We start from the raw sequence: 25,184 nt of genomic DNA, 5'->3' as shown, positions 1-25,184 counted from the left end.
CAGATCTTCATTTATTTCAGTAATGGTTATTTGGATCTGTTTTGATAAGCATATTCAAGTAAAGTTACTGAGATTTCCCACTACATTACATTATTTGCCCCCATTTATAAACCGAATAAAACATATTTCACTTGGAATTAAAATTAACTGAAGATAGTAAGAGCAATGTGCCAGGATTTTAATAGAACAAATAATTTGCTAAGTCCCTTTTGGAATGGACCACTCTTCTTTCCTGATTTTACAAATTTCTTCTGGTCAATATGATTTTCCTTGCAGTTTTCAAGTTGTGTTTATCAGTTAAAATAAATGCTCACAACCTGAATAAGATTTCATTATCTTTGAAAACTAGTCTTATATTTTGCAATTTTTTTACAGATCAGTAAAACTATGTAAAGCTATGATGAGTACTAAACTCAGATATGTCCTGTAAGTAGGCTATCTAAGGTAAACAAACAAAAAAATCCCCGCATTCTATTATATCACTATATTATATGTGTATCTACCACTTATATTTGTGTTGTCATTTATACCATTATCAGAAAAGTTTGAGAAAACTTCTGATCCAAAATGTAAAATAGTTGTTACTAAGTAATAAATTAGTAATTGGCTCTATAGTACACTTTTTGTATGGAATTCAAAGTTGCTCCTTTTTAAAACTACTTTATTTGATAAAGCTTGGTTCTGAGCTATAATAATTTAAAATAATATAATGTTCCATGCTTAAATGTAATTTTAAACTTGGCCCTCCTTGGGTTTTATTCCACTATTCCAGGTACAAATTCTATTGTTTCTATTGCAGAGAAAAGAAGAGTCAGGGGTCAAAAAGGCACAGAAAATGGGCGAGGAAAGAGATATTCCTATAAATTACCTCAGGAATATAATGTGGAGACTGTAGTGATTGCAGATCCAGCAATGGTTTCCTATCATGGAGCAGATGCTGCTAGGAGATTTATTTTAACTATTCTAAATATGGTAAGAAAATATAGATCTTTCCAGCAAAATAATACTTTAAAGTTAAATATAACTTATATAAAATAGAGAATATAGCCTAATAATGAGGTAGTACAGGGGTGTCAAACTCAAGGCCGCAAGCTGGATCTAGCCTGCAGTGTGGTCGGCTCCTGCCCATGGAGCTGCCCTGGGCTACCCAATATGAAGAGGAAAGATCGGCCAGGTCTACCTAGTGTGAAGAAAGATCAGGCCGGTGTACTTTGACCCGGTCTACCCGGTGCGAAGAGGAAAGATCAGGCCAACTTAGCGATAGCTTGGTTTACCCAATGCGAAGAGGAAACATGCCAGCAGTTTTGGGAATGCTGTCAAGATGGCCATGCACACCCAGTTGACCACACCCACCCAGTCAGCCACACCCACCCAGACCCCTGATGTCAACCACAGCCCTGATGCAGCCCTCAAATTGTGTTTGACACCCCTGAGCTAATAGAATTAGAAAAGAGAAGAAAGCTACTACTTTTACATTGACACTAAGACAAGATCCAGCACAAAATAATCTCATTAAGTACACTGTTAGTTTGGAATGTTTAGATCCAAGATGGCAAACCTATGCCACGTGTGCTGGAAGTGGCACGCAGAGCCATTTCTCCAGGCACACCAGTCGTTGCCCATTGCTCTTCTGGGTTCTTTATGCGTGGGCGTGTCAGAAACCAGAAGAGCAGATCCTTGGAGTGCATGCGTGCACTGGCCAGCTGGTCTTTGCGCTCTTGTGTCTGCCAGAAACTGGAAAAGCAGTTCCATGGAGCGCATGTGCATGTTGGCCAGCTGATTTTCGCAAGTGCATGCATGTTAGAAACCGGAAGACCGGGTTCCCAGCGTGCATGCATGCAATGGGAAGCTAAGCTCCAGGCTTCTGGCACTCCTATGTACGCTCATCAGGGAGCTGTTCTTCTGGTTTCTGGCACACGTGTGTGCTCCCGTTTTGGCACTTGGTGCCCAAAAAGTTAGCCACTACTGGTATAGATCATAAAAAATAGCCAGTTTTTTTCTCCTACTATCCAGGCTCATTATTATTGCCATATATATTGAGAAAATTTTTTGAATCCAGTATCTTGCAAATATAAAATTCTATATCTTGTTTGATAAGAATTTAATGACACTGAACTGAGGGTGCTGATGATCCTAATGTCTCACTGCCAACCAACTGAATATATGAAAAAAAAAATTACAAACATAAACTATACATGTTTTGTGTAGAATCCTCTGTATCTTGAATAGGTTGTCATGTTGTAATTATTTGGGAAAATATTGAAAACAACTCATTCCACAGAAATTTAAGAAGATGCCTCAAACAATCTGTTATTTATCATATTAATTTTTACATTATTGTATTTCTTTTCTTTTCAGGTATTTAATCTTTTCCAGCACAAGAGCCTTGGAGTTCAAATGAACCTTCGGGTGACGAAGCTTGTTCTGCTTCATGAGACTCCAGTAAGAAAGTACTGCATTTATCTCTTCCACTTCCACTCTGTACACTAAAAAAGGCAAACATTGATACAAGGATCTGCAATTGTCAATTGGCTTAAAATACAAGTGAAACCAAAGGGAAAATTGTAGATTGCTGACCTTCCCTAAAGAATAAAAACACTGCTTTGCCTTTAAGCAATTTGAGAGTGGGAATTCATAGCATGGCTGCATTTCCTATTACCTGATACAGTATTGGTGTTGAACAGTAACCTTTACATCACTATTTGACCCATCTTTCATATACAATAATTTAAACCATAATTTCATTTTGAGATAGCTTTTTTTTAGTTTTCATTTATGGAATAATATATCAATTACAGCTGTACAAAAACCATCCAATTTAGCTGATGCTCCAGAAACAGTCTATTCTTTCTTGGGATCCTACAGGGCTGGTCCGTTATGATTTACTTGCAAGTTCCAAAGTGTGATTTGAGAAAGGTGAACTCCATTCCTGTTGTCAATATATTTTTGTATATTTTTCTTAACTTTTTCCTTCAGGGATGTGGGCTCCCCCCACCCCCCTTCCTTCTTGGGAGGCTACCTCTAGGGAAACTTTGTACAAGATAGTTTTAAGTCTAAGACTAATTCCACTGCTTGATCATGCAGATATAGTAGGGGTGGGTAGAAAAGGTTGTTTGCATAAGGAGAAAAGATGTTCCTTTCCTGAAGCTTTATCTTGATGCTTTGCAGGCCACCTTTTCAGGTGATAGCAACCTGAAGCTGGATTGTGACCCTGCCATTTGTTGCTAGGAAGAAGAATTAGAAATGATTTATTGCAGCTAGATTGAACAAATAAATGCAGAAAAAGAGGCTTGATTGCAAACTTTTGACCCTTTCAACCATTCAAAATGCCCGTCAGAGCAATCTAATGCTTAAATATGTTCAACTGTTTTTTTTAATATAAAAATATAAATATTTTTTAATAAATGGAAGGATTATGCCATTCTAAATGTATTTTAACATTCTATTATGACACTTTCATTTGGCTAGGTATCCTCATAATTAGGTTGATATTATTAGTTGCCTGTCTGCTGAAACAAACACAAATTCTTTTGAACTTCGAATAAATACACTTAAATCTTTAAAGTAGTTTGAAATTATATAAAATGTAATAATATAAAAGCTAGTTTGATATAGTGGTTAAGGTGCTCAACTAAAAACCAGGAGATGATTATGTTCCTTCCTTAAGCAAGATGGTAGATGAGCAACTTTGGGGACAGTTTCTCTATTTTAGGCCAGACAACCTCATGGGATTGTCTTTATGGTGAAAATAGGAGTGGGCATAATGCAAGCTCTCTTGGGTTTACAAAATAAATAGAATTAATATATTTAGATTAAATTAATGAATTAATAAATTAAGGTTAAACAGACTTCTAAATAGCTTGATTTTGTTGATCAAGATATGCTCAGCAAATCAAAATATTTCACCAATAGAAAACTTAAACCTGTAGGATTTATATTTACCTAACTTTTTATCAATATTCTTAGGTCTTGGAATTTTCTACCAGAATTCTGAGAATTCTCAGAACCCCCAAACATCTAAAGGACACCATATAATAAAAGGCTGGAGAAGAAAATAGTATTGTTGTGAATACAATGCAACTATATTGTTTCTGAAACTTAGCTCCAAAACTTTTTGGAAGTTTTGCTGCAAAAAATATTTTCATTTAAGGGATATTATCTTAAAGTATTTATTATAATTTTCAGGCAGAGATGTATATTGGACATCATGGTGAAAAAATGCTGGCGAGTTTTTGCAAATGGCAACATGAAGAATTTGGTAAAAAAAATGACATACATTTGGAAATGTCAACAAGCTGGAATGAAAATGTATCACCAGTGGATGCAGCTGTATTAATCACCAGGTACTTTGCAAGTTTTCCTCTTGTATATTAGTGATTCTGAAACTCATGCAAAGATTTTAGGCACTCTGTTCCAGTGAAATCTTTCTAGACAAAACTGCTTCTGTCAATAGATTAGGGAGGGAGAATTCTCCCATTTCCCCTCCTATATTTTCACTGCATGGATTTGGTGAATATCATTTTGGAAAGGAAATTTCATTATATTTGATTTGTTTGTTACTTAGTCACTGTTTTCATTTATGTTGCCTGAGAGGGAAACTTTTTTCTCGATTAACTGATTCCAGATGAGAATTCTGAATAATTTTGTGTACTTTATGTACTTTGAAGTACTTTCTTATTTGCCTATTTTCCGTATTATTTATTTATTTGCAGTATGTATGTATGTATAATGCTTATAACCTGCTCCTGTCTAAAGGAGTTATCTAGTTATCATGCAGCAAGACACAAAATAGAAATATATAATAATAAACTCCAAAATTAATTATAAAGGGACGAACATTTAGTCTGGACCACTGTGGTCCAAAGGCTTTCTAAAAAATGTAACCTTGCTTACAGAATATTAACCTGGGTGCTGAATCCACCTCAAGGGAGAGAGAGTTCCATAAAATGCTAGAGTCTTGGCAGCTAACTCAACCAAAAATATTTCTGCCATGAAAAATTCTCACAGTCTTCCTTAACATGATGTATTGAGATAAAAAGGATTACAACAATTTCAGCAGCTGAATTATTTCAGTTTGGAACTAATGTATGCTCCACTATAGGACATACTTTGTTTCTTTGCAATAAGTTTTTTTTAGCCTGCAGAAAGGCAGCTTATTTTACTGATAAAGAAAATTTTTATAAGTAACCGTATTTAAAACTGCTTCTTAAACACCAATCTGTGAACTGATCACTATTTGGTCTTGTTTTGCAGTAAAGAACTTTTATTTTCAGTCTCTCCTCTAAACCATCTTCCTGTACCAAGACCATTTGCTGGTGTAGCATTGTAGATTCCTTCATCTCAAGGGAATCCATATCTTGATGGTTGGTTTAACTGGATACTTCTAATTCTTGAGGTCAAATCAGAGCTGAATCCACAAGTAGATATTCTTGCACACATTCCATTATCAGAACCATCTCTTGGTCATAAGCACCTGCTACATAACACCCGAGATACAACAAGACATACAAAAAAAATATGCATAGTGGACAGGGTATTACCTGGAGACAGCAGACTAGAAGGGAAAGAATTGGAGAAAATCACAAATTATAAAGACTTGCAAATAGATGTAGACTGATTGTGGCAAAAGAAAGCAAAGTTAGTACCATTAGTGATAGGTCCCTTGGGTACAATCCCAAAACATCTGGTCCACCATTTGAACTCCAACAGCATTGACAAAATCACCACCAGTCAATTGCAAAAGGCAACTTTCACCCTAAAACAATATCTTTAACACCCTCAAACACCCTCTGCCTAAACCCAAGTCCTTGGGAAGGGCACGGTAGGCAGACAAAAATGCCAAATCAAATCTGAACATCTGGCTGACTGTGTGACAATAATAAAAATATGTATGATGCCTGAATGATCATAAGCACAGTCTTAGTAATTGATGAATAATCTAACAGTCTCTAGGTCTCATAGACCTGTGGCTTTTACTAATTAAGCTGAAATGCATTAACACATGGAAACTTTTTAAATGTTCAATAAAGCATTATACCTGACCTGATTTTAAGTTAGTAGGACAGATGATATTGGAATTTTAAGTAATAATAATAGAGATTGATTTAAAAATATTACTTTAAAGTATAATTATTGTTTTAAATTTTATTTTAAATTGTAAATTTAAGTTACTTAATGACTTATGGCCTGCCCAGAATCCTTGTTAATTAGAGCAGGCCATAAATATAATAAATGAGTAAATAAATATTTTAAAAATATTGTTATAAAAATAGAATTTAACCTTAATAACTAGCCAAGTTCAGTTCAATTTAAATTCATTGTAGTTTTCTTTTGCAATTTTCTTACACTGTATTTTCTTGTCATATGTTATATATAACCCCATTCCCCTTTTATATATTTTTACGTATCTGAATGCCTTTTTACTTGTTTCTTTGAAGAGATTAATATATAATTATAGGTTTTATCTTTAGGAGCTGAATAATCAATTTTGCATTGCCTGAAGGACCTCTTGAAGTGCTGTATTTAAAAGGTTTAAATCTTTATGAACAAGGCATAATTTATGGTAATGACTCAGTGTAGTTGCCCATTCTTGCCTGAAATACTTTTCTCTTATTAGTTACGCTTTAGAAATATATCATAAATCTCTTAAAAGCTTTACTGTATTCCCCTTGAATAACGGTCTGTTAAATCTTTGGTAACCTTGATAAACCACTTGCAAAACAGACCAGCATATCTGATAGATTTGAACAGATTTGAACAGTTGTATCAATGTTTCCAGATTCATATATGAGATTATTCCACATGTTAGTTATTTAATTTATACAGTAGAGTACAATAATATCCAAGTAGAATTGAAATCCTTTTGAACTTTTTTTAGAGTCACAGGATCAGAAAGAACTGTCTCAGAAGTTACAGATTTAAAACAATGTATGAGCATCTCTTTGGGGGAAAGGGATTTCAGCCTAAGGGCACATGTACTATCCAATATTTTGAACAACCCTCATGCTGCCCCAGTGCAGCCAGCATGATATGCAGAGTAATTCAATAGTGGAGTGAAAGAATTGGAAGCAAAACATTGTCCTTCCCTTTTCCTCATTATTAAGAGGGGCTTGGTGGCTTAGCATTTAAGATGCTGGGCTTGTTGACTAGAAGGTTGACAGTTTCAGCTCTTGCCAACCTAGCAGTTAGAAAGCATGCAAATAGATAAATAAGTGCCACTTCGATTCTGGCCACATGATCACAGAAGCATCTCCGAGCAGCACTGTTTTTCCTCGGCTAGGAAACAGAGATAAGCACCCCCCCAGAGTTTGATTGATTTATCAATCGCTTACAAGATAATAGGTATAAGTATATACATAGTTATGAATACATGAAATGGGTACATATAAGAAAAATAAAAGAAACAATAGGATGGGGCGGTAGGCATGTTGGTGCGCTTATGCACACCCCCTACAGACCTCTTAGGGAAGGGGTGAGGTCAATAGTAGACAGTCTAAGGTTAAAGTTTTTGGGGTTTGGGGAAGAAACCACAGAGTCAGGTAGAGTATTCCAGACATTGACCATTCTGTTGCTGAAGTCGTATTTTCTGCAATCAAGTTTGGTGCGATTAACCTTGAGTTTGTATCTATTGTTTGCTCTTGTGTTGTTATGGTTGAAGCTGAAGTATTCATTGACAGGTAAGCCATCGCAATGTATGATTTTATATACCATACTTAGATCAGACCGAAGATGGCATAATTCAAGGTTTTCTAGGTCTAGAATTTCAAGTCTGGAGGCATAAGGTATTCTGCAACAAGTGGAGGAGGGAGAACTCTTCTTGTGAAATATTTCTGGACTTTCTCAATTGTGCTAATATCAGATACGTAATGTGGGTTCCAGACTGATGAGCTGTATTCGAGTATTGGTCTAGCAAATGTTTTGTATGCTCTAGTTAGTAGTGTGATATTACCAGAGAAAAAGCTACTTAGGATTAGGTTAACAACTCTTAATGCCTTTTTGGCTATGTAGTTACAGTGGGCTCTAGCACTTAGATCATTAGAAATGAGTATTCCAAGGTCCTTTACAGAGCTTGGATCATCAACAAGATCTTGACTATTCAGCCTGTATTTTATTTTCTGATTTTTTTTTGCCAATATGTAAGACAGAGCATTTATTTATTGAGATTTGAAGTTGCCATTTCTTTGACCATTCTGATACATAGTCAAGATCTTTTTGAAGGGTAGCAGTATTGTCTGTGGTATTGAACAGTTTTACATCATCAGCGAAAAGAACGCAGTTGCTCTTAATATGAGCACAGAGGTCATTTATGTAGAGTATGAAGAGAGTTGGTCCTAGAACACTGCCTTGGGGGACACCACTGTTGACAGATACAGAATTTGATAGGACACTCCCAATTTTGACCATTTGTTGTATGTTTGACAGGAATGCTTCTATCCAGTTATGCAGTTGTCCAGAGATACCATAGGATTTTAGTTTTAGGAGTAGTTTGTCGTGTACCACTGAATCAAAGGCTTTACAGAAGTCTATTTAGATTGCATCAATTGTTTTGCCCTGATCGAGTTGTGTCGTCCATATGCTTTTGCAGTGTAAGAGTTGTAGATTGCAGGATAGTCTTTTTCCTGAAACCAAATTGTTTATTGGAGGGTAGGTTGTTTGTCTCTAAGTGGAGGACAATGGATTGGTTAATAATTGATTCCATGACTTTACAGGTGACGCAGCATAAGGAGATTGGTCTTTAATTTTCAAGTAGGCTGGGGTCTCCCTTTTTGAAGATGGGGATGACCGTGGCTTGTGACCATAGGTTAGGCAAGGAACTGGTCCTGAAAGATTTTTCAAAGATTATGCTTAGAGGTTCGGCTATGGCAGTGGATAGCTTTTTTAAGAAGTAGGCACATTTTCTGTCCGGTCCAATAGTTAGAGATGGTTTTAGATTGTGTAGTGTTTTTTCAACATTGTCTTCTGTAAAATCGATATGTATTAGATCATTGTAGTTGTCTGTGGTTCGGCTAGGAAATATTGGGCATGATCCATTGCTGTTTACAAATACTGAGCCGAAGAATGTGTTAAAGAGGTTGGCTTTAATGGTGTCCTTGTTGCAGTCTTTACCATTAGTCCTATCGGGGGGGGGGGGGGTGGACCTTGAGTCTTTTAGTTTGTTGTTTACAAACTTTAGTTTGTTGTTTATGTTGGATATGAATGGGCAGGGGAAAGCTTTACCTTTTATCTTTCCTCATTATTATATTGCTGTTCTGTTTTCATAATGAGAAAAAGCAAAAAAATGAAGCAATAGAGGGTTTCAACAAATTCAGAAGGAAATGGCAACAACAAATAGCAAAACCCAAATCTGCGTATCCACAAGAATGGAGAAAGGGCCACATGAAGTGCTCAATGAAGTTTGAATGTACAGTAATTAGAAGTGTATTATTTAGTTACAAAGCTTAAAAGACAGGTTTTCCCAGACAATATTTATTGTAGCGTAAGATTAAGTATAGTATACCTTAATGTACAGTGTTGCTACTGCACAATTCAAAGAAAGCCTATGCACTGAATTATTATTTTCTTTTCTTATTACAAAAAGCATTTTAATATAAAAACAGGAATGCTTATATTTACATAGAGTGCATCTGTATATATTGTAGGAGTGCAATCCTTTAACACTATTGGTAAAGAATTTTAAGGGTTTGTCTTTTTTTAATCCCAATTTTAGGAAGGATTTCTGTGTGCATAAAGATGAGCCTTGTGATACTGTGGGTAAGTGAAATTAAAAAAATAGCTGTTCAAAAGTGTCATTTTAAGATTTGGACATATAGTGAGGTAAAGAAATGAAGAATATTACTTTGAATATGTGTGGTTTAATGATATGTTTAAAAAAGCAAATTGCTTTCCAGCAGGGTCAGCAAGCACTAGATATAGCCATTTAAATAAAAAAAGGTCGTCTTATGGGAAATATTTTTATCAAAAGCATATATTTTATGAATTTACCATTTCAGAAGACTTAAAATATATTCCCTGTATTTGAAAATGGGTGTAGCTGTCATTGTGAATCTTATTGCTCTGGAAGTAAAATTGTTTATGCTTCTCCCAGCAAATGGTTTTTTGAGGAGAGTTTTGAAATTGATTTCTGATAGTCAGTGAAATCTATTCTTCTTTTACCTCACTAGGTTGCCCAAGTAAATAGATCTAGTCTATTAATGTGATCATATAGATTGGAGCTTATTCAAGAAACATTCAACAAACATCAGACATTGTAGAGGGATTTTTCTTTTCTTTGTGACATTTTGACCAGAATCATTTTTAAAGGGAATGTTTGCATTCCACTAATAAACTCTTAAAATATTAATAATCATGGTGTGTATTACATTCATTAATATTTATGACAGCTTTTCTTACTTGATGAATATGCATAATACTGTAAGTGTTCTGCAGCAAGTGTTTTAAAAAGAACATGGCAGCATATGAATTTAACTTGTTAAAGATGTAATTAAATAAATTGAATTAAACTTCTCCAAATTATGTTAGAGTGCTTTCTTTTTCTTGTGATATAGTGCCTGTATATTGGAGAATTGCCAGCTAGGCTGGAAAAGAGAGTCAAGTGAAGGCCTAGCTTGAGGCTGTTGCCTAGCTGTAAATAGCATAAACATGACCTCCTTTGAAATCCATGAAGCCTTATCTAGTCATTCCTAGGGGAAGGCAAGCAATCTGATGAGATTCTTGTAACATAGGTGATGAATGATAAAGTTACAACCTGAGGCTATTTACAAGTAGATCTCATTGTTTGTCCCTGACATTAATTTTACTAGGCTCATTTCTCACATCCCTGGGTAAAAGAAAATACACCAGGACCCATAGGCAGCTGCTGGATTCCCCTAGGGCAGGGGTCTCCAACCTTGGCAACTTTAAGACTTGTGGATTTCAACTCCCAGAATTCCTCAGCCAGCTAAGCTAAACTGGCTTAGCTAAGCTAAGCTGGCTGAGGAATTCTGGAAGTTGAAGTCCACAAGTCTTAAAATTAGCTTAGCTAAGCCAGCTTAGTTTAGCTGGCTGAGGAATTCTGGGAGTTGAAATCCACAAGTCTTAAAGTTGCCAAGGTTGGAGACCCCTGCCCTAGGAGATAGTGGAACCTTGCTCACATCAACAGAAGGCAGAGATAAGGAACTTGAAAGCAACAGTGCTTCAATTAGTTGAGCAACAAATTCAGAATGCTAAACAACCAGTAGCCCCTTTCTCCAGCAATTCCAGTCCTGCAGCCTGCCTTGCTGCATTCTCATAAGGGTTTGCCAAAGAACTTTGGGAAGTTCATGCATATGCTGTTTGTGGGTATGCAACAACTCCAAGCTAGTTCTTCGTTTGTCTCCCGCACCTAAGCCTAACGTAATTCCTCAACACTGCATGCTGCTGGTTTTTCTATGTCCAAGAATTCCAGTCAAAATTCTGATACGGTCGACGTCAAAATTGTGATTTGCCATTTTAAGGTTATTTCATATGAAAAAATTTAATGTAAAGTTAAGTTGAATTTGATCTGGTTTAACAAGGATTAAACAACGATTAAATATAAAGAAGATCAAACTAATGCAACTAATGAAATCGACTGCTGGCATATAATCAGTTTAAATTTAGGGATAATGATCATTTTATTCCTTTTTCCACTTTAATATTATTTGTGGACTTGCTCATTATATTATAATTTGCTTTAATAATCTTTAATTTTTAACTGTAATCAGAACATAATTTCTTTGATCATTTCGGGAATTTTTTTATGTGATAAGACTGCATGTAAGTATATGTGTGGAGCTGTATCTTTTTCAACAATGAGCACTAGTGATTGTGAATTATCTTAGGCATTCCTTATAGGGCCAAATAGAATTGTTTATGTGCATATTTGAGGGTATCAAATGTGCGTGTTTGAGGGTATTAAACAAACAAAACTGGTGAGTTATAAATTAGAGCCAAGGTTCCCAAACTGATCACCATGGAGCCCTAGGCCCCTACAGGAAACTCATAAGTGTGCTACCTTATATTTAAGTTTTTCTAGAGAAATACAGCAGTTTTTGACGTATTTTGAACATCACATGAACTAGGGGCACCATGAAAAAATTACTGAGACAGTAAGGTTACTGAATTGAGAAAATCCGAGAATTTCTGAAATAGAAACCAACAAAAAGTGAAATATGTGTACTATGTCCTCTATAAATACTGTATTTAATGTTAAAATCATGTAAGCATTATGTGGGAATAACTTTCATTACATATTGAGAGTTATTTCCAAGTATATAATGTATAGGATTGTTCTAAGAGGCAAACTAAATACTGGAATTTTTTTTAAGCAACCCACAGGATAGCAAAATTTCAGTATATAATTTATAGTATTTATACTTTTTAAGCAACAGATATGTAAAACAATTTGATTCTCCCTTCTTTTTTCCCTAATGGAAAACATTTGGTATAAGGAAAGAAAATGAATATTAATTTTTTTCCAGAAAGAGAACTGCAAGTCAAACTTAATTTTCCCCAATTCATGCTTTGAAGTATGTGTATCTGAGAAACACATGTGTTTATTAAAAACATAAAAACAACTCAGAAACATATGAGCATAATATGTATCACATTTGCTATTTCAAATATGGCTTAATTTTTTTCAAATGCATTTGGGTGAAAATTATGAAAATTGAATCCTTATAAATGTATCATTCAAATACATTAGGATTTATTAGTTCTGCTTATCAGTTTTTTGCATGAAAGCACAATCCTACAGAGTGATTGTGTTTTAAATATGGTAGCTATTTAGCAATAGCACTTAGACTTATATACTGCTTCACAGTACTTTTATAGGCCTCTGTAAGAGGTTTTACAGAGTCAGCATATTGCCCCCAACAATCTGGGTCCTCATTTTATCCACTTACCCACTGGAAGGCTGAGTCAACTTTGAACCTGGTGAGATTCAGTCTGCCAAATTGCAGGCAGCCAGCAGGCAGCAGAAGTAGCCTTCAGTACTGCATTCTAGCCACTGCACCACCGCAGCTCTATTTATTACTTAAACTGATTAATAAAAATATATGTTCAGATTGTATAAAATGCTAAATTCTGTATGAATTATTTCCAAAGTCTGCTGTCTTTTTCTTTTGGCACTGATATCTTGAGTTCAATTCCCCAAACCTGAAGTCAGTATTCTCAATAATCATGGATTATGAAAATCATAGTCCAAAGCTTTTAGAGCACGGGTGACAAACTCGATTGCACCATGGGCGGGATTGTGATGTATCATGATGTTTTTTGCTTTTGTGGAGTCGAGATGGGCGTGGCATACACGTGACATATCTGGACCTTGGGCTGCCAGTTTGATAAACCTGTTCTAGAGGTTGTATTACTTTATACTTTAGTATTCTTCTTTACTCTATCAAGTATCAGTTTCTTTTCTTCAGAGTGTTCTGACCAGTAATTTTTATGACAAGTAAATATCATTTTTTTTCTTCATTTGTTTTACCTAGCATTTTTACATCTTATCTATTGGTTTTTATTTCTTTTTCTTTAATTGGTCCATTAAAGTGGTGAGATGGCCAGCATATATATAAAATAAACAAATAAAAATTCCTTTCTACTTGTGGCCCTTCATTTCTTCTTAAAGACTATTTCGTCTGATTCATACAAAGGATCTCACTTTTTGTAATTGATTTCTTACATAACGGCAGGCTTTTTTTTTTTTTAATAAAGTCCCCAGTGGACTTTATTTCTGTCTTTCAGTAACTGTATCTTTGTGTTGTTATGTTTGTGGTCATCAGTGATAATATTTAGTCACCTTGTCTTTTCATGCATCAGAATCTTTTCCATTGATTCTTGCCTTAGCATTAAGTGTCCAAAACTATAGAGGTAGTCCTTGTCTTACATCCATTTATTGTGGCCATTTAAAGTTATCCCCCCAACTTGTGTGTGCCCTGCATTAGGTGTCCCCCAGCATTTTCCACCCATATGGCACCCCTGTGCTCTTTACATGGGATTCTTGCCTTTTTCTGCTTAATGACCCATGCATCTTGGAGTTGTCAGGAAACACTCAGCCAGAGAGGGAGGAGGGCTCAAGCAGGGGATTAGCTTTGAATCATTGCACAGGTGCAAAAGATCCAGGACTGACCACTCCTAAGCTCCATTGAACCTTATCTATCTGTTCTCAAGAGATGGGAAAGAGTCTGGGGAGATTCTTGTATAATAGGAAGGATATAATAAAGTAATGAAACTCTCTAGTTTGAACTCTCTACATGTGGATCTAGTTGCTTGTACCAGTCATGAGATTATGTCAGCAATCAGGACTGCTGGGATTGGCATCACTAAACAATGCTGCCCAGGATGCACTTTATTATCACATCTCTTAGTGACAGCAATCCTGGTCCCTATTTCCATCGTAATGTGAGGGCTACCTGTGCTTTCATTCTTTATTGATTAATACATCTATTCATTTAGCGACCACTTCACCTTATTACATCAATAAATATTAAGAGCAAAGTTTCTCCTAGATCAGACCAAAATGTTTAGAGCAAAATGTTAAAATACCTTTAGATTAGGAAGAAATTGATGCATAAAGCAGACAAAGAATGATACCGTGTTTCTCCAACAATATGGCCTCCACCAATAGGAAGGCCCAGCATGATTTCTAGGAACAAGGTGAAATTAAGCCCCGCCCCCAAAATTTAGGCCTATTTAAACCATGCGTTTCCCCACCATTTCTCACATCATTCGTTAGAACTACATGAGGTGAAGAGACATGGGGGGGAAGGGCAGGGGGGAGAAAACTTGTCTTTAGGAGTGCCCTGCAGGTAACCTAGGCTAGAATACCCCAATCTACCACCGATAGAACATTGGCCGATAGAAGCTTCCTGAAGGCAGAGTCACCAGCCATTTCTATTGGCCAGTAGAAGCGGCCTCAGGGTGAGCACCCATGCACATTCCCTTCACCAGGAATCTGTTTCTGTCGGCTGATGGAAGCTCCCCAAAGGCAGAGTCACTAGCCGTTTCTATTGGCTGGTAGAAGTGGCCTTGGCGTGAGCGTCCAGGCACACTCCCCTCGCCACAAGGTTGTTTCTATCAACCGATGGAAGTTCCTGAAAGGCAGAGTCACCAGCCATTTCTATTGGCCAATGGAAGCTCCCTAAAGGCAGAGTCGCCAGCCATTCTATCGGCCGGTAGAAGCGGCCTCAGGACGAGTGCTCACACACACTCCTCTCACCACGAAGCAGTTTCTATCAGCCAATGGAAGCTCCCCAAGGCAGAGTCACCAACCATTTCTATTGGCTGGTAGAAGCGGCCTCGGGGCGAGCGCTCACATGCACTCCCCTCACCACCACAGTTTCTGTCGGCCAATGGAAGCTCCCCAAAGGCAGAGTCACCAGCTGCTTCGGGGCAAGGCATGGCTATGCATCAGGTTCCCAACTGCAAACTCAATCGCATACATATACTGTTGTCAGAATAAATATCAGATGACCCCAAGATTCCTGCTGCATTTCTGCTTCCCAAGCCAGCCAATCTTCTTCATCCCCTCAGTTAATCCTATTTTCCCCCACCCTGATTTCCCACTGCAATCACTTGGATCGCAGGACGTCACTAAAGAAGTTGTTGTCTTCTCCTGTCCTGCTCTTTTAAACTTCTCTCTCCAGCCTTGGAAATCCTCTCCTGGGGACCCCATCCCAGCTCCAACCCTGCTTGGCTTCCAGCCTAGACAAGCTCTGGGAATCCAAGGACTGGTTCTGCCCCCGCAATCTCTGACTATTGAGCAGAGCCTTTGGGGAGCTTTCATTGGCCGATAGAAACTGCTTCGTGGCAAGGGGAGTGCATGTGAGCACTCGCCCTGAGGCCGCTTCTGCCAGCTGATAGAAATGGCTAGTGACTCTGCCTTTGGGGAACTTCCATCGGCCGATAGAAGCAGCCTCGTGGAGAGGTGAGTGCTCATGGAGCACTCTAGGTGGGGGTATGGGTCAGGGAGGAAATTAAGTCACCCCTGAAAAGACATCCTAGCCCTTTTTTCGGGCTCAAAAAAAAAATAAGACCCGGCCTTATTTTATAAGAAACACGGTAGTTTTGGGAGATTCCTCTGTTTTGATGAAATCAAGAAGTATTAAATGACATATGTGCTATATTTTGGGAGAGCAATCATCCCAGTCAGGAGAAGGGTTCAGGTGAGGAATTAGTCTAAACTCATTACCTAAACACAAGAGGGCAAGGTCTGACTCCATGCCTCTACCCCTCCCCAAAGCCTTTGAGTCAGCAGTGGGATCCTACCTGTTCCACTACCGGTTCGCTGATCGCGCATGGACCTAATGTGCATGAGCAGCTTTCCACACACCAGCTGAGGCTGCAGTGCCAATCAACTGAGGATAAAGAAGAGAAAAGCTCAGGTGCAGGTGGGAGGGGCAACCCTGCACTTTTCTTTATCCTCTCAGCTGATAGTCAGAGGCTTTTTTTCCTCCTTTCGTCTGTTCGTCAGAGGCTTTGTTTTTACTACCAGTAGCAATTTTTGGCTGAACTGGGCCGATTCGGTAGCATACCACCGCTTTGAGTCTTACTTAGTTTTTCCCAAGTGAAAACTATCACTCTGAAAAGATTCCTGTGAAATAGATATAGAACTATAAAGTAGCTATTTTGAATTCTACAGATGTGGGTCTTGGTTGTTCGTGCCTGACATATATTGGTCACATGAAAAGGATATATAAAAGAAAAACAGTTATGAATTGGTAAACATGTCTATTTTATTGTTCTGCATATTTTGCTTTTAAAAGATTAATTGGATGCAACTCTCAATTGTACTTATTTTTGTAACCATGATTCAGCATGATATAGCAATTTATGTGTACTTACTTGATTTTAGTTGAACTTATTTGAATAAGGTTGAACAACTTTGTATAGGATCAGACTTAGCTCTGTTTGTGTTCATGTTCTAGCATGTAGAAAGGAACCAAGTTCTTGTTATAAAATTATAGTGTTCCTTCTGCTTTCAAGCATTGATGCTTCAAAAACAAAGTGTATCAATTTTCAGTTTTTAGGTAAGTTTTTAAGCAAACCCTAAGATTGACTGGTAAAGGCTTAAGTATTACAGAAGATCAATTGTACTCTCTCTGTGGATTTTACCTTGGAACCACTCCAGCTGTGTTAATAAGAAACCACAGGAAAAGGAAAGAACACACATTCTCTCTCTCTGTCTCTCTCTGTCTCTCTCTCTCTCTCTCTCTCTCTCTCACACACACACACACAGAGAGAGAGAGAGAGAGAGAGAGAGAGAGAGAATTTTCTCTTACCTAATGCTATGATGGTTAAACAGGAGCAGCTGTTCCCTTGAATCTAGTTTTTGTTCCCTAATACATGAATTAATAGCAAAAGACAAAACTTGAAACCAGTTTGCAAAAAAATAATTGATTTGAATTCAGTAGCTAATGTTTTATACAATTTTCATGCTCAAGTACAACACTATTTAATAAGAAATAAAATGAATAAAACATTGATTTCATTGCCTCTAGATTCTAAAGTAGTAAATTTAATTAAAAGAGCAAGGACATTTTTACATTATCTCAACAATTACAGACATAGAAGATTTCTGCAGTGACAGAATTAAGAAAAAAATCTATAGTATGCATAGTCCTCAATTTACTGCAATTTGTTTAGTGATAATTTGAAGTTACAATGGTGCTGAAAAAAAACGCACTAACTACCTGTGCCTGAAGTTATGGCTGTTATAGTGCCCGACAATCACTTCATCAAAATTCAAAATTCAGCTCCTCTGCACTTATGACTACAAGGACATTTCAATTTCTCCTACCAAGTGGGCTGTGGTTAGTTGGCCGTGGTGAGTTGGCCATGGCGAATTGTCATAGACCCCAGCTGCTTTCTCTCGCAATTTCCTGCACCAGATTTGTCTCTTTTTCAGAATCGGCTTCTCCAGCAAATGTTTCCTACTTTCCTGCTTTTTTCCTTCTTTCTGAAGACAGCACTTGAAAAGCTCTTCAGCTGCTGGTCAAGAGAAGTAGGCCATTTTGCTAAGGTCCCCCTTCCGCTCTCCTACTTTGTCTACCCAGAAGAGGAGAACCCTGAGCCTCCCCTTGTTAAAAGACAAATAGTTTCCAGACGCCTGAGGGACGAGCCATATCTTCTGCAACCTAGAATAGTGAATAGAACTCTTATCTATCAGTGGAAAGGGAAAAATAACACAAGTTCAGCTTTTCTTCTCAAAAGGTTAGGGGTGAATTTAATGTAACTTCCTCAGTTTGCTGAGGTATCTTCAGTATGTGATTAGCTTAGACTGTGTAAAAAAGCCCTGAGGGGTCAGGACAAAATACGGAGTCTATTCATACATTACCCATTCTGCTAAACAATAATCTTATTTTCATGAATTGGTCATAATAATATTGGGACTTATGCTGCTATCCTCCAACATTGTGCATGTGAGATTTCACTATACAAATTAAGACCCAATCCAGTCATTCACTGGGACCATCTTCAGAGGACTTCTCTCTACTGGAATGTGTGCTGTGGGCTATTCTTTGTTGATGCTTTTTTTGTGTGTGTTTGGCAAAGGACTATTTGTTATGATTAAGATTTATTGGGATTAATCCTCTGCAGGGATAGAAGATTAATTAAGATAGTCCACCTTGAATTAGATGAACTGTTTATTGTAATGTATTAGGAATTTTCTTGTTATCTCAGCAAATTCTCAGTTGCTTTCTAGTGTAAAGAAATGTTGTTATTTCTTCAAAATATTTCAGCACAGTAGTGGGACTGACATTTGGAGCAACAGATTTTTTGGGGGGTGCGATACAGTTTACTATTTTTTTTAATTGTCCCATTCATATATCTTATTCATATTAGTTTATTTTTCCAACCTGGGCTTGATTTTGAGACAGAATGCTTCACTTGCCTATATAGGCTACCTCTTTTTTTAAAAAATAAATTTTATTAAGTTTCCAAATTTTGAAAACATAAAATAAAACTATATACATTGTTATCAACATCAAGACATCTTTTGCATCTCCTCACATTTTTCAGTATATGTATTTACTTATTCCTTTACCATTACATCTTACGCTTACTATAAATCAATATCTTTTATCCTTACATCTCCATCTTCTCCATGGTATATTTACATATTTACATATTCCTCCATTCTTTTCCTAATTGCCATTTTATTTTATTTTCATTTCTAAACCACTCATACCAGGCACCCCAGGCCCTATAATACATTGAATCTTCTCTGTCTTTTATTTTCATTGTTAGCCTGTCCATCTCTATACAATCTATTATTTTTTTTATAACCATGCCTTCCAGTGGAACCCTTTTTTCTTTCCAGAGTTGTGCGTACAAAATCCTTGCAGCTGTTAATATATGTAACATAATATATCTATCTGTTTTATTGCATTTTTGTGTTATTATACCTAATAAAAAAGTTTCCGGATTAAATTCAATTTTCTGATTTGTGATTTCTTCTATCCATTGTCTAATTGTATTCCAATATTTTTTTCACTTCCTGGCATGTCCACCAGGTATGAAAATAAGTGCCCTTTTCTTTTCCACATTTACAACAATTTGGATCTGAGTTAAACATTTTTGCCAATCTAGCGGGAGGAAGGTGCCATCTGTAGAACATTTTGTATTGATTTTCCTTGTATGCTGTGGATGTAATTAGTTTGTAATTTGATCCCCACATTCTCTCCCAATTTTCCAGGCCTATATTGTGGCCAACATTTTTCACCCATACCACCACCGTCTCTTTGACTACCTTCTCTTCCATTTTAAAATCTAGTGGAAAGTTATATATTCTTGAAATCATCTTCTTTTCCATTTCTTGTAGGATTTTATCTAATTGATGCTTTTCCATGCAGAAACCAAATTGTTCTTTGTCATTCTGATATCTCGCCTGAATTTGCATGTATGGCCACCAATCAATCTTTATATTTTGTTGCTGTAATTCTTGTCTCATTTTTAATCTTCCTTGTGTGTCTAATAGGTCCTTGTAGTTCCTCTTTTTCCCCAGATCCATTGCATTTGGGTAGATTTGTGCTTCCATAGTTGACAGCCAGTTCAGTATTTTAGTATAATGATTCTTTTTAATCTTGTTCCATGTCTGAATTAATGAATCTCTCATCATGTGTCTCTGAAAATATGCACGCTGTTTACATTTCCCATCCCATAGGAAACTATGCCATCTTCTCTGCAAGTCTATATAGCCTATATAGGCTATCTCTATCAGAAAGAAGCAATGTGATCCTTTCAGTTTTGCTGGTGGCTTTTGATACTAATACATGGGCTTTTCTTTTTCTTTTTTTAAAGTTGTTGGTTGGATTTAGACTTGGAGGCACCATTTAATGCTGTTGCACATCCTATTGGTTTTTCATGTATTGCCTTTGAAAAACATTTTATCTGGTTCAAAACTAGGCTGGTAACCCTTCAACCAGTATATAGCAAGTAGGGATGTGCAGCAATTCTGATACAGTCTTCAAAATAAGTTTTGGAATGCATGGGAAAGTAAGTGTAACATTTATTCTACAGTATATGTTACACCTTAATGCAATTATGTTTCATGCAGTTGTGAGAAAAAGACATGACTGCCTTAGCTTGACATAAACAGGTAGTATGCTCTGAAGTACCCTTTGAAAACAAAATCTGTACCACCACACAGCTTCAACAGGGAACATTTAATAACTTGTAATATTTTCACACAGGTCAAATTCTGGTTGTTTTATTTTTTATTTTTACTTATTTCACTTGTGACTTACGTTTCCACCCTACCAAATATTCAAGGCAGCTAATAAGTTTTGGAAAACAAAAAACTGAATCTAAAAAAATACTGAAGAAGTACAGAAATTAATACAAATGGTAATTAATTGATAAAAGTTTGGTACATAGATGTGTATTTATAGTTTTCTAAACTATGTGAAAGTAGAGATCCAAAAGCAACTCTCAAGCTGTATTTTACTGTAGGTGAAAATGACGACCCTTTGACAGAAGCCACGTCTTCAAAAATGCCTCACTTCCTAGTCTGATTCACTGTGGGAAATGTAACTGTTTAAGAAATCAAGCCTAAACCTGTTTGGGGCTCTAAAGTTTATTATAAATGTTTTAAATTGTACTCAGGAAACAATTACTTACAAATGCTTTAATAAAGTACAAATCACACAATTCCTGAGTCTTGTGCCAATTAATAGGCTACCTACAATATTTGTACCTGCTACAGCTTCTGGAAACTTTTCAAGGGTAATTCAAAGGTTGCCAAATCTGATTAGTTTTTGAAGATTACCAGCTGGTGAACTCGATCCAGTTGCATTTACTGTGTATAAAGTACTACTAGATCTGAGACAAGACTGTTTGAAAGATGGCATTCTTTTTAGGATCTAGGTTTTCTTTAGAAACATTTTTGGGGGGTGTTACCACCATTTTAAGCATGTTTAACAAGTAATGTGAGAAATAACCTTCTTACTATCTGCTCTGAGACTAGAGATGTAACAAATAGGATACTCAATCATTAAAATGAATAATATTTATTTTGAGGGAAGAAGCTGTCTGAAAAAAATCCCCTTATCAGGCAATTTTTGATATTTGTAGATATTACAACCCAGAGAAATAACTTAGCAAGTTACTGCCTGTCTTTTAAGCCCATAATTCACTGGAGATTAATGAAAATATTTTACCTTCTTTATACTTATACTTTTAGGTTTTATATACGTCACTTTAATGTATATGAAAGAAGTGGTAGGAATTATTGATCTTTGACACAATAATTATTTTGTAAGGTGGCCCCTTTCTGCCAATGATTTAAACTTTTTCTAAAGCTACTGAGGCCTGCCTGCCCAGATCCTTGGAATGCATCACCATCTAAAGGCTGTTAATAATCCAGTATTCATTCTACTTTGAACCAAGGATTTGAAGCCAATGTATACTGGATGTTGCACAAGGACACACACAAAGAAGGGAGAAAGGAAGAGGAGTTTCTAGATATGGGTCAAGTAATAATAAAAATATGTTTGTCCAAGGAAATGCATATTTGCCTGTTCCAAACAATGTTACATTTACTTCTGAATGAAAAATACCCAATTTATTCTGGGTGAAGGTGGGTTGCTCCTAGAACTGAAACATAGTGAGAGTGGTGATAAATAACACACAACCAGCACACAGATACACTGAATAGTAAAATGTAAGTTTTTCTTCCTGTAAACGGGTAAACAAAGTTCAACAAACCGTCCAAATAATATGTGGTTAAAGCAGTTAGTATTCAAAATAATCAGTCCAGGGATAATCCAAAAACAAAATCCTTTTCTTTACCAGTATCATAAACAAAGTTCAGTAAATGGAGTTTGTGAATAGTTGCAAGACTCACAGCAATTCAAGCAGAATGACGGTCAGGCAAAGGCAAAAGGAAAGCAAAGGAAATGCAAAAAAGAAAACAAACCAGGTTTCTGGCTTCATCTTATGGCCGTTGGAGGAACCTCAGCCAATCACAATTACAACATTCTCTTAAAGATACAACAGTATTAAATGACTATCCTTGTTTGTATATTGCCAACCCAACTGTTAGGTGACTATCATTCCTAACAATGCATATTACAGTTACATATTACATATGTCTTATTACAGTTTAAATTTACATTGCAGCATGTGATCATGTTATTTTGTACATGGAAAAATCTGGCATAGAATATGTGAAAGAGTTATTAGTCTGTTATTACACCAAATTGTAGACTACGTGTAGACTAGTAGACTATTATTTCTACCCTTTTATATTTTTTTCTTTGTTCTTGATTTCTTCTATGATATTACTAGATTTCTAGTAATCTAGTACTTGATTTCTTCTATGATATTACTAGAAAATGCCCACTGAATTAAAAAAAATGGAATGGGGGAAGCAAAACCTTTTAGAAAGTACATAATCATAAACCAAAACATGCAATGAATCATTTACATGCTATCTAAATTTCTTGTACATATGAAGAAGAAAAAAAGCCAGTAGCAGCAAAAGAAGATACTCCAGCAATGTACCGATTCTGTCAGATTTAGGTTACTTGCATAACATATCTCTAATCTTGCATAGCATATCTCTAATTATACATCATACTTGAAATGTCCATTATTATATATGCTTTTAAAGATGCATCCTAAGAAAGCAGATATACTGTATCTGTATTTTAATTATTATATTTTTGACAGAAATTAAATCAGTATATTATACAGAAATTATCAGTATATTATTGGGCTTAGGTATTTTTGGTAAGCCTATGCAAACCTTAGTAATAACAGGAAATGAATTTACTTAGATAATATCAAATATGGTAAATAATTATGATTCTTGTATCTTTTAGGAATAGCATATTTGAATGGCATGTGTAGTGAAAAACGAAAATGTATAATTGCAGAGGACAACGGTCTGAATCTTGCATTTACTATTGCTCACGAAATGGGTCACAAGTAAGTAAATGAAATAAGCAATATCTAAATTTGCAATTACATAAAGTGGCTTTGACAAAAAAAAAAATTGAGCCCCAATTTGACACAGAGGATTTGATATTTTTGCTTTTCATATTCTGTGGGGTTTTTAAATAGAATGCTTGTTTTTTATATTCTATATATAAATGCAAAGAAAAAATAGTTCAAATTATAGCTGGTTTGGTAATATTGCAAATAATTAAATGATAGAAACGGAGACTCTAGAAGAAGAGCCTGAGCCTGGGCATGGAGTCAAGGGAGGATTCAGCCTAGAATTGTTACATGTCCACAAATGCTGCAAGTTAGTCCTCCTTTGAATTCCTTTTACTCTTCTCTAGTACCAATTTAGTGCTGACTGTTAATTGACTAGATTCTAGCTTGAGCAATAAATCTTTATTGGAACTTAATGTATAATCCTGATCCTTTGCACCTGACAGAGACGTAGAAAGCAGGGGAATGATTCTTTTTTCTTTAAGTTAATTTTTGGAAACCAGACAGAATATTTTTCCCAACAGGAATTTTCACATGAAAAAGAACAGAGGAATGCTCATATCAGAAGACTGCTACAATTAAAAATCCCCCCCAAGCCATAGCCTCCACTTAACTTTTACTACAGAATCTTGAGTCCAAGAGAATCCTCACACTGTGGTTCTGCTGTCCATAGGGAGGAAGTATCCTGCTGAAAGCCAAAAATTAGTGCAATCCCACACCCAATCAGCAGGTTTCTGAATGAACAACCATCATACTTGGGTCAAGTTTCCTCAAATTTATTTCCGGATTAGCAGGGCTTACTTCCTGTTTCAGAACTGGATTGAGACAGTGGAAATCAAAATGTAGTTAGAAAAATATACAGTGAAACCTCAAAGATGGGAGAATTGAGTATCTTTTCTCATCATATGGACTTAATATTTATGCTGTGGGATAAACAAAGGAGCATGAATGGGAAGCTATACCTTGTCTAGTTCTATCCTTTTATATTCTGGTATTTATTACAGTATTATTTTGTTAGCTCCTTTGTATAAATATGGAGTCTTGTCAAGGGTGTTGACGGAAGTATCTTATTTTTTTTAGTCAGACTAAAAATTACTGCTGAGAATTCTATTTTACAATTTAATAATAAGATTTTTTTGAAAAGAAAAGCCCCAAACTTAAGTTAAAAACAGATCTTGTAAAGTATTGATTTATAATGTGAGTATGTTATCAGAGGGATTTTTAAAGCCTGCCATTGTTTATGCAATCATACAAAAAATGTAGCAAAATCATTTTCAGGTGGGATTTATAAGAAACACTTACAATGGATAATTTATTTGGACCAAAATACATTTTATAACATTTGATTTTTCAAAAAATAATTATAAACATTTTCGCAAATAAAATAAAGCTGTTAAAATGAAGTTGTCTATATCCTTAGGTGAAGCACAAGGGACTTTGGTATGAGGAATTATTGTTGTTCTTCAAGTCATGTAATAATTTCTGATTATTCAATGAACTGCATAATCATGACCCAACAGGCATTATTTCACTGTCTTCCAGTAACTGCTTCTTTGAATTTTGATGAGCATATACATGTCTCATCAATAACACTTCTTTTTTTCTCTTAGCTTCTTTTTCATCTTTAATTTTTCCCCGAGTCAACATTTTCTCCAGTACCTCTTGTCTTCTTAAGTATTTTATCTTCTATTCGTATGGTTGGCTTTGGCTATGGACATAAACATTTTTTTAAAAAAATATTGAGATTCAGT

The 25,184-nt window shown here is 36.0% G+C and overlaps 1 protein-coding gene across 1 annotated transcript in view; it reads left to right on the top strand.

Annotated features, from left to right (window-relative positions):
- ADAMTS19 (ADAM metallopeptidase with thrombospondin type 1 motif 19) overlaps nt 1-25,184 on the top strand; it is a 94,693-nt gene that overhangs the window by 19,405 nt on the left and 50,104 nt on the right. Inside the window, exons 4-8 of the mRNA XM_026703952.2 lie at nt 800-972; nt 2,359-2,442; nt 4,186-4,343; nt 9,707-9,750; nt 23,319-23,424. Coding sequence (XP_026559737.2) covers nt 800-972; nt 2,359-2,442; nt 4,186-4,343; nt 9,707-9,750; nt 23,319-23,424 — 565 coding nt within the window. The remainder of the gene's footprint in view (nt 1-799; nt 973-2,358; nt 2,443-4,185; nt 4,344-9,706; nt 9,751-23,318; nt 23,425-25,184) is intronic.

This window comes from Pseudonaja textilis, chromosome 2 (assembly GCF_049901715.1).
Source record: "Pseudonaja textilis isolate UNSWEBS1 chromosome 2, rPseTex1.2, whole genome shotgun sequence".
In the NCBI taxonomy this organism is placed as follows: Eukaryota; Metazoa; Chordata; class Lepidosauria; order Squamata; family Elapidae; genus Pseudonaja; species Pseudonaja textilis.
This window is presented reverse-complemented; position numbering and strand designations above follow the sequence as displayed.